The sequence below is a fragment of the Malania oleifera genome, chromosome 12 (assembly GCF_029873635.1).
Source record: "Malania oleifera isolate guangnan ecotype guangnan chromosome 12, ASM2987363v1, whole genome shotgun sequence".
Classification (NCBI taxonomy): Eukaryota; Viridiplantae; Streptophyta; class Magnoliopsida; order Santalales; family Ximeniaceae; genus Malania; species Malania oleifera.
This window is the reverse complement of record NC_080428.1, coordinates 71,867,187-71,882,304: the sequence shown is the minus strand read 5'-3', so window position 1 is coordinate 71,882,304 and position 15,118 is coordinate 71,867,187. Positions and strand designations below refer to the sequence as shown.

Sequence of the window (15,118 nt, the reverse complement as noted above, 5' to 3'; positions counted from 1 at the left end):
CAATTAATGTGACAAATAAATTTTTAATTCATGTCAATCACACTTTATTTCATTACGACGTGATGTGAAATTTTTATCCATTTCCGTGACAGTTTATTTTACGATGCAAGTCAATATGATATAAGTGTTTGCCCATCAATTAACTTTTATTTGTTTGAAAATAGCAACTAATACAAAAATGATGGGTTGAAAAATGGGTTTAAAATAAGGAAATTTTTCTAAACAATTTGTTCGTCATTAACCTTTAAGTTAGAATAATACAATTTCATGTGCGCTAATTTTTTCCTCAAATTGTATTTCAATTGTTATTTTACACCGAAACAATTAATCTGACTTGTGTATAAGCAAACTAAGACAAAAGTATATGATTATATTGACTTAATTTGTAACTTATTTTTATTTTATTTTATGTATATACATATTTGCATATTTACATATTTTATATTTTTTAAATATTTTTAAGCCCTTTTAAATTTTTATTTATACAAAAGCTATTTTAAAATTAAGCACACTTAATTTATAAATTATTTTTAACATACAAAGAACAAAACTATTGTTTTAAAATAATGAATACCCCATTAAATAAATTTCTATTTATATTTTCTTACTAATAGAAGATGTAATCCAAACAAAAGAACAACAAAGATGAGTAATATCTTAAAATTACATATGGAATCATGTCTTCTCGTTTGAAATATTAATATTTAAATAAATAAAATGAAAAATGTTAATATTAATATTTCAATAAATTAATGTTGGCATAAATGAATAATAAATACCTTATCAGAAAATGCAAATTGGTCATACAAAGTTAAAAAAAAAAAAAAAAAAAACCTAAAATCCAAATTGATGTAAAATTGAAACGAGTCCTAAGAAGTGAAAAGCATTTCCATTTCCGGTTGTAAATTTGTAATTGCATTTCCCATCCCAAAAACGTGGGACGGTTTCCCAAGTCGCGTAACCAAACACCTGATCTCAGAAGTCGTGCGGATGATAACTGATGACCAAAACAAAAGCTGTGCAAGGTGCACAGAAACAAAGATAGATATGTGAATTGGCAGGCACCGGGTGTACGGGAAAGGGTGGGGCGCGCGCCGTATCCGATCCTGACCCACTCGGGGAGTCCCGATCACACTTCCACACGTTCGCTGATGTCCCGGAGTGCAACGTGGCAGCCGGCGAGGGTAGGGGCCCAGGTACTCTGGATCTGCTTGGAGTCTGGGCGGACACGCTGGCAACTGCCGTCCCTGGAAGTGTATATCAAGTGTATGCGTATGTATGCGGCTGTATGCGGCTTTGTTTGACTTCTCCCTCTCTCCCTCTCTCTCTCTCTCTCTCTCTCTCTCTCGCTCAACAAACCTTTGTTGATTCATTGCTCTGTTTCACCTTCTCCTTCGATCTCTTCTTTTTCACCTTCCATTGATTCATTGACATTTGATTTCATCGTTTCATTTGGGATCTCTCTCTCTCTCTCTCTCTCTCTCTCTCTCTCTCTCTCTAGAGAGTGAGAAGTTAATGGTGGGAGGTTGGTGAGCGGGCGGTGGTGGTGGAAAGGCGGGGATGGGTGGTTGCTTGTCGGCACCGGCGGGGTGCGTCGGGGGTCGATTGAGTTCCGGCAAGCGAAAGAAGTGCGGCAGCCGCAGACGGAGGGGGATCAGGAGGCGCGTCTCGTCTCGGCCGCCCGATGTTACCGGTTCTTTCGACAAGGTCGAGAGGCCCGGGACGTTCGATCGCTCATTTACGAATCGTCACTCTTTCCAAGGTCCTTCTCTCTCGTCTTTCTCTCTCTCTCTCTCTCTCTCTCTCTCTCTCTCTCTCTCTCTCGCCTTGATCCCTAATGTTCAATTGAATTCTGTGATCAATTTTTCGGTAACTGGCTCTGCAACGTTCTTCGCCCAACGCTGTATTTTTCTTTTTGAGTTTTTTATTTTTAAATTTTTTTTGGGGTTTTAGTCGAAGAGAATTATGCCCTTATCTCAATTGTCCTAGCTAGCTTGTTTGTTGCCGTCGATGGAAGAAGGGTGGGAGTGGGGTGGGGATTTGATCAGTTTCACTCACAGACAAGGCTTCCACGGATCAGGGTCTTCGGGAGGCAATATGTACGCAGTCTTACCTCAGTGCTTGGAGAGACTGTTACTGTGGTTTTATATGAATATAAGTATATTCATTTGCTGGGAGGCGAGGTTATCTTGACATGGGGTTTAATTTTTAGCAGATGCAGATGGAGCCATCTGCTTGTTTTTAATCATGGATTGTGAGTTGCAGGTTGAGAATTTGGTTGGGAGCATCTCCTTATCATTGATCCAAGAAAAAGATATTTTGCATATCGTTCTTATGTGTTTACTTTGAACTTGATCTTAGCTCTTGGCCATGGTTTTGCACAGCTATTTTTGAGTCAGATGCATATGGATGCGCTTTACTAGAACAATTCAAGGCTTGACTAAGAAAAGAATCATTATCTTTCGTGATGGTACTAATAATTTTGATACTCATGGATGGGTTGTTGATTGATTTGTGTCATGAATGACATACCCAAGTTTAAAAATGTTGTTTTGATTTGTGTTATTCTTGGGCCTTATAAAGTATTAGGTAATGGTAGGTGTGGAACATTAAATGGGTGCTAGTAAGCAGTTGGGGTATGAGAATATTCAGTACAAAGCTAAAAATGCATCTGTTTATTGTTTAATGTAAAATTGGACACAATACTTGAAGAAATAGGATGAGGATGCATACAACATCATAGTTGCTGTGGTTAGTTTCTTATGTGTTTACTGGGAGTGGTAGTGAGTCAGCCAGTGTGAACCGATTGATTTTGCTAATAATATTCAAAGAGACAACATTGATTCTATTGTAGCAGACTTTTTGCATTCTTGAATCTTCTGACCCTGTTTTCTTGTGAAACTTCATAATTCTTTTGATTCTTGATAATTTTGTGCAAGATTTGGGACTAAAAGGCACCTTTATTTTATTTATAATACCATTATGCTCACTTTGTATTTCTTCTGCATTTTAGACCATTCTTTCAACATATACTAAGTTGGAACTTCGAACCGTAACTTTTAGTCTACCTTTGAGAGTCTTCTGTTACTTGACATTGCTTTATTTCCACAGTGCGTATAATTGCTGATACTGCTGTCCCCTTGTAATGAGAGCATTTGCATATTGCATAGCTATTTAACCGATCTATTACAAATCTGATGGGCAGGAGGGAGTATTGAAGAGGCATGGTTTGATTCTATCACGATATTTGATTCTGATTGTGATGAAGATTTCCAAAGTGTGCAGGATGGTATGTTGCTTTTTGGTTTTAAAACTCAGCACGTTGAGTAATCATGCAACTTTATTTTCTAACTTCCCCTTCAAGTTAGAGGCTTGTAAATTGTTATTCATATGTACGTTCAATATCTGCAGATGTGCTATCTTTAAATGGCCTCGAAGGTTCTTCTATATCAAGCCTTTCATCTCTCAAGGATGTTTGTCATGGTGAACATAATGTTCACAGACATTGTACCTCTGCAACTGAACAAGTACAGAAACGAGGGGATTCATCTGCTGGAAATTCCACACGCAACTTTGTCAATGACACTGCTAAAAATTTTCATTTTCAGCTCTCACATTCAGATGGTGTCGATTCTCAGATGAAATCTGATGGGCCTCCAAATGAAATGAAGCAACCTGTGTACCTTGATGAAATCTCATCTGTGGAAGAGAACTCTGGGAGGGGGCAAGGAGTGTTGGATAATTGTGGAATTCTTCCAAACAATTGTTTGCCTTGTCTTGCTTCTACCGTTCCCCCTGTTGACAAGAGACGATCTCTAATCGCTAGTCCATCAAATTTAAAGAAAAAGGCTGCCTTAAAGCTTTCATTCAAATGGAAGGAAGGACATGCAAGCGGTGGTTTATGTGAGTATTATTGCTGTAAGATTAATATCAGTTGGATGCAAATGCACTTGCATAGATTGAATTAAATATTTACTTAAATATAAACTTTACTACTATGGAGTTTGGATTAAGAAAGTGTTACTATTGCTAGTACAGTAGTACTGCTCAAACATGCATTTATGTTACTTTTACTACTATTGCTGCAATTACTATGATCACAACCAGAGGACCATTACTAGTATTATTTCTATTGTAATTTGATTGTCTTGTTCAATATATTCACAGTTATGTTTAACTCAGCGATCTTTCTCATGTCATTATAGTTTATGTGGTTCATGTTCCCTTGTCCTTGTATATAGTTAGTTTCGTTGAGTATTTTGATTGCAGTTGAAGTTTTAGAGACAATCAGCATATCTGGAATTCAGTCGTGTTAATGCTTGTGTTGTACATAAATTTCATGATCTAAGATCAATAGTCTTGCATAGAATGCTTTTGGAAACTTTCTATTAAATATTTTTCTATACTCATTAAAAGAATTTTTTTTTGGAATCTTTATTTATAAATATCTTTTACTCTTCCAAAAAAAAAAAAAAAAAAAGGGACATCTGTGCTCTAATCGTCTGAAACAACTTCTTTCCATATGCCTATCTGCTTTAGTAGTACAATAGCATTCTGAGGAAAATCGATGAAAATACTACTGGTACATGGGGATCTTATTTGTAAACATCCAAGATAATTCATCTGAAAATGTTTGATTAATATATTAGTACAATAAGCTTGGGGTCAATCTAGAGTGCCGAAGTATGCATTTGTGTGGGGTGGTTAAATATTGTTGTACCCTTCTGAAATGACTGATTTGTACTTATCTTGTTGACAAGTATGCTACTCTGACTGACCATAAGCTAAAGCGAATCGTGCAATTTGGGATTCTTGCCTCCAAGAACTTAACTTGATAACATGTGGGCCTATGACTAGCCCGTCCTATAGAGGAGATGAAATCAATTCTTAATTACTTTTGCAAAATATTCTTATAATCAGCGAACATTTTGGTGAATGAAATTGCTGCATTTCTATCTTATTTGAATTGAATAAAGGTACTAAAGAAACACTAGGGGGTTAGCCTAGCAGGGGGCCTTGATAATTGGCTAGAGAACCATAGGTCAATGATTTTGCAAAATATTCTTATAATCAGCTATTTTTTTTGGCGAATGAAATTGTTGCATTTCTATCTTATTTGAATCAAATGAAGGTACTAAAGAAACACTAGGGGTTAGCCTAGCAGGGGCCTCGATAATTGGATAGAGAACCATATATCAAGAGTTCAAAATCCTTCAAAAGCAATGATCCTCATGGGGTTGTCCCCCAGGAATGCGGTGCCTGATAATTACCCAATGAAAGACTGCTGGTGGAGAGAAAAAAAGGGGGTGGGCGGGGGGGGGGGGGGGGGGGGGGGGGGGGGTGAGGGGTTGGAGGAACAGCTATGGTTTGTGGGGTTAGGCTGTATTGGTAAGCTGGGATATCCAGGATAAGGAAAAGAAGGGAATAGCATAACCATGTGCTCGAGTTAAGAAGTAACTAGTGAAGTGAACAATCTGGTTTTAGTGAATGAAATGGTACAATTACTATCTTGTTAGATCTGAATAAAGGTAGAAATATGTACTTGAGCTGGAAGTCCTGAATTGGTTGTATCAGTTCATGGTGTTAGAAATTTGGATGCTGAGATTTTCCGAGTTAAGATGGAAAGGTCTTGAGGTGAAGAACAACATGCATTGGTAGGCTGGGATATCCAGGTTAAGGAAAGAAGGTAATAACATAACTATGTGCTTGAGTTAAGATGTAACTACTGAAGTGAACAATCTGCTTTTAGTGACTGAAATGACACAATTACTATCTTGTTAGAACTGAATAAAGGTCAAAATATGTACTTGAGCTGGAAGTCTTGAATTGGCTATATCAGCTTATGGTGTTAGAAATTTAGTATGCTGAGTTTTTCTGAGTTGAGATGGAAACTCGTGAGGTGAAAAACAACATGCATTGGTGATCTGTGTGAAACTTGATTAGTTGGTTTGATTTATTTAGCATTTTGTGAAAAGACAATCTGAGATATAATTCATGCTTGCTGACCAAGCTAAAGTTTTGCATTTTTTTCATAAGCTGCCAGAGTTTTGTTCCAAGGATGGGTTAAGAAACCAATAGTGTAATAGAGTGCTACTGATACTTTCATAAATTTACGATACTGAAATCTGTATTCTGTGTCTTTGCTGAGGGTTGGTGTTCATAAAATATTTAATTTTACTTCTCTATTAAAAATTATAGGGCATTTGATGCTTATCAATTTGATTTGAGCAATTTACTCTTATAATATTTTTTGTATCTTTTTGCATTATTCTTCTGGTATTCTTTCAAAACCAAATTACTCTGATTGATGAGTGGTAGTGGTAACAAGTCTCATGCATTTTAGTAATCTTTTAAGTTAGCATGAACATGTGAAATTTCAGTTACTTGAACTTAAATACTTAATCTCGTTTCTGTTTTATCTCAGTGTCCTCAAAAATGCTTCTGCGAAGGCCAATAGCTGGTTCCCAAGTACCCTTTTGCCCAATAGAAAAGAAAATGCTTGATTGTTGGTCACTTATTGAACCAAGTACTTTCAAAGTTCGTGGAGAAAATTATTTGCGGTAAGAAACCATTATTCAAGTGATTCATGTGGATATACACACATGATAATACTATTACCAGCAAGTAGGCCAAGCCTTCTTATATGAGCATCCAATTGAGAGGGCCTACATGGGGTGTTAGAATTTGACCTTCACGACAGAATTGGAGCTTTAATTTATTTTCCACTGTTCAATTAGATTCGGACCTCATCTGACTATGGGTGTAGCCTGGTCAAAATTAGAGTGCCATTATTGACGTTTTAGGTCAATGTTAATAATGCTATAAATTTGACTGCTTTAAATGGGCTCCATTCATCATTAGATGGGATCCAAATTTGATTAGCTTGTAGCATATAAGTGTATGATCCAAAGACAGTTATATTTATCTGATGTCTGTGGGTCATGTAAAAGTTTGGTCGTGTAAGAAGGCTTGGTGCACCTATTCAGAAGAGCATTTCCAACGCAACACACACACATATGTATGTATCCATGTATGTTTGTATATAAGTTGCTCATGTGGAAACACACGAGAACGCATACAGAGTTGTTGAAGTTAATGAATGTATTGATATGATGGCTTGCATGAATGCATACATATGTACATGGAAATTGTAGAGTTTATGAATATATTGATGTGATTATATGCAATCCACAAATAGGTAGCTTTCATTGATTTTTTGAGTTAAAAAATCGTTCCAGTTGGCTAACAACCTTTTGCATGGCAGGGATAAAAAGAAGGATTTAGCTCATAACTCTGCGGCATATACCGCATTTGGAGTTGATGTATTTTTATCTCAACGGAAAATTGATCATATTGCTCGATATGTGGAACTTCCAGCCATCAATTCTTCTGGCAAGCTCCCACCCATCCTTGTTGTAAATGTTCAGGTATTCTGGATTTTTATTTTTTCATGTTTGCATTATATTTTTCTTAAAAGTGGCTAGATGTATTATTTTTAGTTAGAGAAGTGGGAGCCATCCTTCTTACCTGATGATTTGTTCCTCTCTGGAGGGATTTAAATATATTTTTTTTTTTTCCCACATATGGAAAGACCATTAACTGCAGTTATCAATTCTGTAGTGTTCATTTTAAAAGCATCTTCCTGACATGTTTTGGGGCTCGCAGGTTCCACTGTATCCTGCTGCAATTTTTCAGAGTGAAACTGATGGGGAAGGAATGAATTTTGTTTTGTACTTCAAGCTTTCTGACAGTTATGCTAAAGAACTTCCATCCCATTTCCAAGAAACTATCAGAGTAAGATGATACCATACTAAATTTTGTTTTGTTTGCTTTATTTTTTTGGTTTCATTCTTCAATTACTTGTCTGATGGATTGAATTTTACAATGACATTGAGAGAATCCTTTTTTCCTGTTCTTTTTCATTGTCATCCGTACTCATTTTGAAGCAATATTCCCCTCATTTTGTGTGTCATTAAGGCATATTGGAATTTAACAATGGTGGTTTTCTATTGCATGGTGTATCTGTTTCTAGTTTCCTGTTTACTGTTTGGCATGCTTTAAGATTGTTTTTTTGATTATTTTAATTTAGGTTAAAAGACGTGGACCCTCCATGAGGTTTCAAAAATTTTAGAGACCTCCCCTGTCATTTTAAAATTTCAGAGACCTCCCCTAACATTTCAAAAATTCCAGTCCTCCCTTTTGACAAACCTCCCCTTATATTTCGCAGAAGGACAAACTTCTTGAGGGGAGGGTTGTGGGATTTTTGAAACCTCAGGCGAAGTCTTTGTCTTTCTGTCAAACCTCAGGGGATGTTAGTGTCTTTTGCCCTTAATTTATATTCACTTATTATTTACAATTTATGTTATTGAGAGTTTATCTTCTTGACCCATTGTGGAACAGAGATTAATCGATGATGAGGTAGAAAAGGTCAGAGGCTTTCCTGTAGATACAATTGTACCCATTCGGGAAAGATTGAAGATCTTGGGACGTGTGGTAAATGCAGAGGATCTTCATTTAAGTGCTCCTGAGAGGAAACTTATGCATGCATACAATGAAAAACCTGTTCTTTCACGTCCGCAGCATGAATTCTACATTGTAAGTTTGTTGCATCTCAAGTGGTTGTGTAACTTCCATTCGGCATTCATTTCAAAAATGATAAATGTTACCTGAATTTACCATAAAAAAGTGAAAATTCAATCAAGGACTTTTTATGTTCATGAATGATAGGAATAAAATTTCCCCGTGCTACACTGTCTAGCTTATCATAGTTTTGCATCGTGCAGATGTGTTTTGTCAGTGCAAAATTATTTCGTCTATCTAAAGATATCCTTGGTTATTTTAAAAGACTCAACTTCAAAATATGTCTTGTCACCACTAATTATATGTATATGCATCTTTTCAAATGCTACAACAACGACAACAAGCCTTGAGTCCCACTAGGAGAGGTCGGCTATATGAATCATTTTCCTCCAATTCATACGATCTAGGGCATTTTCTTTGGTTAGCTTAAGAGCTATTAGATTCTTTCTCACTACTTCATTTTAAGTTATTTTAGGTCTATCTCTACCCATCCTATTACCATGAACAATATTACTCAGTCATCGCCACTGAGAACTACTTGGCCTATGTTTCAAATTCCCAAACCATCTAAGTCGTCTCTCTCTATCTTATCTTCTACTGGTGCTACACCAACCTTATTGCGAATATGTTCATACCTTAATTTATCCTTCAAAGTTATACCAATCATCCACCACCTTAGCATTTGCATTTCTGCAACCTTTACATTTTTGATATGTTGCTTTTTAGTTGACCAATTTTTACTTTTTGAAATTCATTAATGAAAACATATGTCACATGACAACTTACTATATCTACACAAGCCAATCACATAGCAAGGTGACCTATTTTCTCACATTGAATGAACCCTGTAACTGCTTATCCCTAACTTATTTGTTGTTTCTCATGTTATCAGTAATTGTCTTCTTGGTTTATACTAGGGATTGTCCTTCTAAAGTTTTATTAGTTTAATATAAATTTGTAATAATAAGCTTAATCACAGCAAAGTGCTATTGGTTTGATAAAAATTGCAATCATATTTTACTTGTTGCTAAGAAAATATAGTGTGTACATGCAATATATGACATTTCTACAAGTCATGTGTGCATGATTGTAGGTAGTCTCCTGTGCTTTTGTATGGAGTGTGACTTATTCCAAAATGCATTCAATTGTATGTTCCAAATGATGATGCTGTGATTTACAAGGGAAAAGTCCAGCAAGTTATATTTTTAACAGACTGCATTGGGGGAACTTCTGAGCTCTAGCTGCAAGAAGACTTCTAGGGTGTCATATCTGCTGGATGCTGCTACACTTTAATGGGTTGCACCCATGTTGATACATGTGGGTTAAACATGGAATGTGCAACTTAGCTAGGATATGGTGGAGGATATATAACAAAAATATATGATTGTGAATAAAAGTAATTTTGCACTGAAATGCCTTTACTGCATTTGTACCTGGCTTTGATAAGACCGCTATCTTCATGCATCTACGTGGTATTTTATCCTGTGTTTACCTGAATGTAGAGTTGCCGAAAATATCTCCTGCTCATGTTGACGTCGGTGTTCTCTGTCTGATGTCCATATTTGCATTGATTCACTATTTTTCTTATCATCGAGTCTGTAAGAAGTTTTGGCGTTCTGTGTGTTGTGCTTATCAAGTCCACTGGATAAGAAGTTTGAGCATATTCGACCTGCAATTATGAACTAGAAAATGGATTTAAATGTGTTTCTCTTCTCTTACAAATCATTTCGGCGTTTTTTCTTCAGGGTGAAAACTACTTTGAGATCGATTTGGATATGCATAGATTCAGTTACATCTCTAGAAAAGGGTTTCAAGCATTCCAGGATCGGCTAAAATTCTGCATCTTGGATGTTGGCCTCACAATTCAGGCAAGCTTCGTTAATCCATTGCCTCGACAAATTTGAATGGTTTCCCCATTTTAAAATTTAATTTTATTTACTTTTCCTGCTCTGAAAGTTCTTATTTATTTATACCCTATATTTAAATTTTATGTCAGGGAAACAAAGCTGAGGAGCTGCCAGAGAATATTTTATGTTGTGTAAGATTAAATGGGATTGACTACACGAATTACCAGCAATTGGGGATTATTCAGGAACCCCTTTGATTCTATTAAGTGTTTAAAACACTGCGAGGCTTAATAAAAAAAAAAAGTTAAAATTTTCAACATATGCATCCATTTGGATTCGTTATCGAGCTCTCGACCTACTTCTCATCTGCATTCTGCAGTAGTTCGAGGTGAAATTGTAACTTTGTTTTCACACAATACCAGAGTACATATTTACTCGATGTACCGGCTTCAGGGAACTGCACTTCATCGATATTTTAACATATTTATTCCATTCTTTCAAATGTATTTTGAGAGGACTAGCTGACTACATTACTTGTCCCAACACAATAAATGAGTTGGATTGTGGGAATTAACCATTTGAAATCGCCAAGGCGTATATGTTTCATTGGAACAAAATTAGGCCGAGCACTGTAGTGTTCCCATGACGATGACCATTTCCCTTTTAACAATAAATTGTTAAAAAAGTTTTAGAAATTTAAAAAGCTAGTGTGGATTGGCATTTAAATTTAATATAATTGTACGTTATATATATATATATATATATATATATATATATATATATTATATTTATTTAAAAAATTTAAATTCAAGGCTTGAAATTCATTTTCCTAAATATATGAAGAGGGTATTCGGTTTATAAAACGCCTCCTTTAGCCAATTGATAATCCTCTCTCGGTGTATTTCAATTTATTTTTCTTTCTTAAAGAATCTAATGCAACCAGGGGATTTTAAACCTTATTATTTTAGACTTTTAGGACTTCTGATAATGACTCAAGAGACCATAAATATTTGTGTCATGACCAAATCAACAATTCTAAGTGCGAGGCTTCCACTCTATTTCTAATGCTCAAACTAATGTTTGAAGACATGAAGATCGGAAAATTTAGAGATCATCTAACTATTCCATCTCTTTCAGCTATTCTAACTTCAGAAACCCTCGTGGTATTTCGCCTTTTCTTTTTTTGCACAAGTTTAGAATTCTGAATTGCTTAGTTAGCCAAAGCCTCTGGAAGGTTGGAATTCCAAACTCTGTGATCCCAATCCACCTATTTGAAGTTGGTAATCAACTATTGATTAAGTTCTTAGGTAAATTGGGAATTCCAAATGCCATATGCATCCCTATACCAATTTTCTTAATTCTACTTGAGAAATTGTTATGAGAAAGATCAACATATTTGGGAACATGCATCTTGCTTGAAAGATCATACTTATGAGCTCCCAATGGAGATGGAGGCCGAGTATATTGTTTTTAGAAAAATCAACATGTCTTGAGTTTTAGGAAAATGCTTAACAATATGGATCTGCAGCACCACAAGGCTCACTGCTTTATTCAACCAGGCTTATACACGTCATGTGTAAGTATAAGAAAAGGAAATGCTGTAGAACAAAAATTTGCTTCAAGACACGTTACAATGTCATTTTCCTTAAAACGTTATTTGGCCCCACCAGATTGGTGTGTATTGGGTCAGTAAATGCGTTTCCAAGATACAATGAAGCCCATAATATGATCTTATATCAGTTTGCGTTATACACAAACGAAAAATTGATCACAAACACCATTTGAGTAATCTGAATAAATTTTTTGGAACTCTATCTCTGTAGAAAATAGAATCCAGATTTGAAAAAGATATAATTTGTGGAAGGTTTATGTAAGAAAGAGAAGGAGAGAATGATGAATTTTCTTGTGTATTTTTTGGAGTTAACCTTGTCTATTTATAGACAAAATTATGCCTTTTCCGAAAGGTTGCATCTATTCAAATCGTGAAACTTCAAAAGGTTGCATCTGTTCAAATTGTAAAACAGATCTGAACTGGTCGCATTAGGGGTCAACTTGGTCACACCAGGGGTCGACCTGGTCACACAAGGCATTGACCTGGTTGTGCCCTCGGTTGAGATTCTCGGGATTTCAGGTTTAGTCGATGGTATTGTCGACCAAGTCGCACCTGGTCTCTTGTTCGCACCACTTGGTCACGCCTCTTAATCTTAAAAAAGAAAATATAAGATTAATTTTCAACCATCTTATCATGATCACAGTCACGATTTCGTAATGCGCGCGCGCGCACCGTCCTAGGGTGCACTAGAGTACATACTAGCACTTTCTCTGAACCAATTTTAAGAGATTATTCCACTTTATTATTTATTAATGACCTTTCCTTTTCCACTTTTTCCAAGGTAGACAAACACACATAACATTAAATGCTTTAGAAAATTTATCAAAGGAAGACTTTGAAAAACCCCATAAAATCGTATATTTTAGAAAATATTTTAACATCATGTACCTTGTGTTTTATAGCATTACTATGAGCCTTATCTCCCATTATTTTTGTTAATTTTTCAATGTTTTTTTTTTTTTTTCCATTATATTTGGGTTGCATTGGTCCAACATTTTATCAATTGAACTCATCACTTGAATCACATGCTCGGCTTACTATAAATTCTGATCCAATGTCTAAGCCAAACACTTTTTTTTTTGATTGGTAAAAGGTAAATGTATTAATCGAAATTCATATGTACAAACTACTCTGGGCATACCCAGAAATTAAAAGGGGATGAATCCCATCCAAATATCAGATCTTCAACAAAAGTAAGCAAGGTCATAGTACCTTCCTAACCAATCAACAAGTTACATCAAAACTACCTGAACAACTAAAAGCATTCAAATAGCATTAAACATATTATATTTATCATAAACAACTCTAAATGTGTACCTTTGGATCACTTCGAATATCTTCTATGGAGAGATCTTCTTTCCTTCAAATTTCCATATGTTCCAAATGTAACGCCCCAGACCCGTGACGTGGGCCCGGAGTGTTATGAGACCGTCCACGCGTCTCTGATACCATTCATGCAGCAGAACTATTTAAACAACCTCAAATAAAATACCAGAGTGCTATATAAAGATACGCAAACCCATAAAGAGAAATACATCCATATTCCATACTACGGAACTAGGACAAACATTAAACACAGTCTAAACACATATCCGTTCTTTTATTTACTCACAAAACTACACCGCCTTGGAGCTTTCTAAGTTCGACCACCTGGAGGACCTGAAAAGATTAAATAATCGTCGGGGTGAGACACCTCTCAGTAAGGAAGAAATAAGTTACAACAGTGTGTGACTGAAGTGTTTAATATATAATTACAAAGTATACATACAATTGTATTTCACTATCAATAGCAGTTGAGAAAAATGCATCTATAATTACATCATTATCGACTTCTTTTTTACCCAATCACATACACACATACATAAATATTTTTACTGATAATTCCCAAGAATAGGGAAGTCTACTCACCCATACAAGTAGCTTTCCTCTGCTCTAGTGCTAATACCAAGGCACTCACCTTTCTCAGTAAGCCCTCGGGTTATGTATCCACGTAAAGTATATAAGAATAGGGAAGGTCACCCACCTATACAAGTGACTTCCCTCTGCTCTGGTATCCACAGATACTTACTAGAGCACTCGCCTTCCTCAGCAAGCCCTTGGCGGAGTATTCTACTTTACCATAAATACTTAAGCAATTAAAGTTATACACACCCAATACTATTCACTTCACAAAGTTTCACAAGTACACACATATCACAATCAAACCACACAGGATGTACACATACCTCATTCACACCCACATAGGGTCCATATCCACACAGGTTACTACATAATCTTCTCAACCACACAAGTTACAACACATAACACCCTGTTCATAGTAAATAGGTAAAACAAACTCCTCATACCACTGTCAATGTTTTACCCCATAATATAAATGCCCATATAACGACCTCCTCATACCACTGCCAAAGTTATATGACGGTTATATCAGGTACGATATAATGACCTCCTCATATTACTGCCAATGCTATATCGCGATCGACATGAACCACAACACATATCAATAACAAAACCAACCACTCAAGCACATCCATGCTTTTACCACAATATACACAATCAAACAGTATTCAAAACCGATCAGTATTTTCAATCAAGCAGAATTTGCAGTCCAAACAGTAATCACAAGCACAGAATAATCAATTCCCGCAGTACTCGTAACCATTTAGTTATGAAAGTTATTTTCATGTCACACGATTTGTCCTAATATAGTATATAATCAAAACAATATTTTCAATAACTGCACTATTTAGAAAATTATACCTAAATATATAGAATTTTATACCCAAAATTTAGCCAGTTTAAAATTAATAAAAAGCTGTTATAAAGTATTTCCCCTTACCTACTCAAGTTCCTGCCCAATCCGAACGAAAAACGAGACCCTGTAATCCCAAATTCCCAGCTCACTCAAATCTCATAAAATAATCATTTAATAATTTCTAGGCTCCATATAATTATATTTAACAAGAAAACTCCAAAATATCTCACTTACTTTGATTTTTGGATAATACCCCAAAACCCCAAATTAACGTTCTGCTCCAGCAGGTTTGCAGAGAATAATCCTATGAACCTCGTGGTGGTT

General features: G+C 35.8%; 1 protein-coding gene across 2 annotated transcripts; it reads left to right on the top strand.

Moving 5' to 3' along the window:
• The first annotated feature begins 1,284 nt into the window (after window positions 1-1,284).
• On the top strand, window positions 1,285-10,929 carry LOC131144892 (uncharacterized). 2 transcript variants are annotated; one of them, XM_058093826.1, is made up of 10 exons: window positions 1,289-1,762; window positions 3,206-3,289; window positions 3,412-3,527; window positions 3,609-3,903; window positions 6,425-6,560; window positions 7,265-7,427; window positions 7,666-7,794; window positions 8,401-8,595; window positions 10,326-10,448; window positions 10,577-10,929. In XM_058093826.1, exons 1-10 carry the CDS (start codon window positions 1,561-1,563, stop codon window positions 10,682-10,684), a joined length of 1,551 nt encoding a protein of 516 aa, XP_057949809.1. In that variant the 5' UTR covers window positions 1,289-1,560; the 3' UTR covers window positions 10,685-10,929. The 2 variants fall into 2 exon arrangements, with proteins under 2 accessions (XP_057949808.1, XP_057949809.1); XM_058093825.1 differs by having other exon boundaries at window positions 1,285-1,762; window positions 3,412-3,903.
• The last annotated feature ends 4,189 nt before the right edge of the window (window positions 10,930-15,118 follow it).

What these genes read in the sequence shown, in the direction of transcription:
- LOC131144892 (XM_058093825.1), top strand. Translation starts at nt 1,561, where the DNA reads ATGGGTGGTTGCTTGTCGGCACCGGCGGGGTGCGTCGGGGGTCGATTG. An exon ending in GAATCGTCACTCTTTCCAAG is followed by an intron (nt 1,763 to 3,205) that starts GTCCTTCTCTCT and finishes TCTGATGGGCAG; the next exon opens with GAGGGAGTATTGAAGAGGCA. An exon ending in ATGTTGGCCTCACAATTCAG is followed by an intron (nt 10,449 to 10,576) that starts GCAAGCTTCGTT and finishes ATTTTATGTCAG; the next exon opens with GGAAACAAAGCTGAGGAGCT.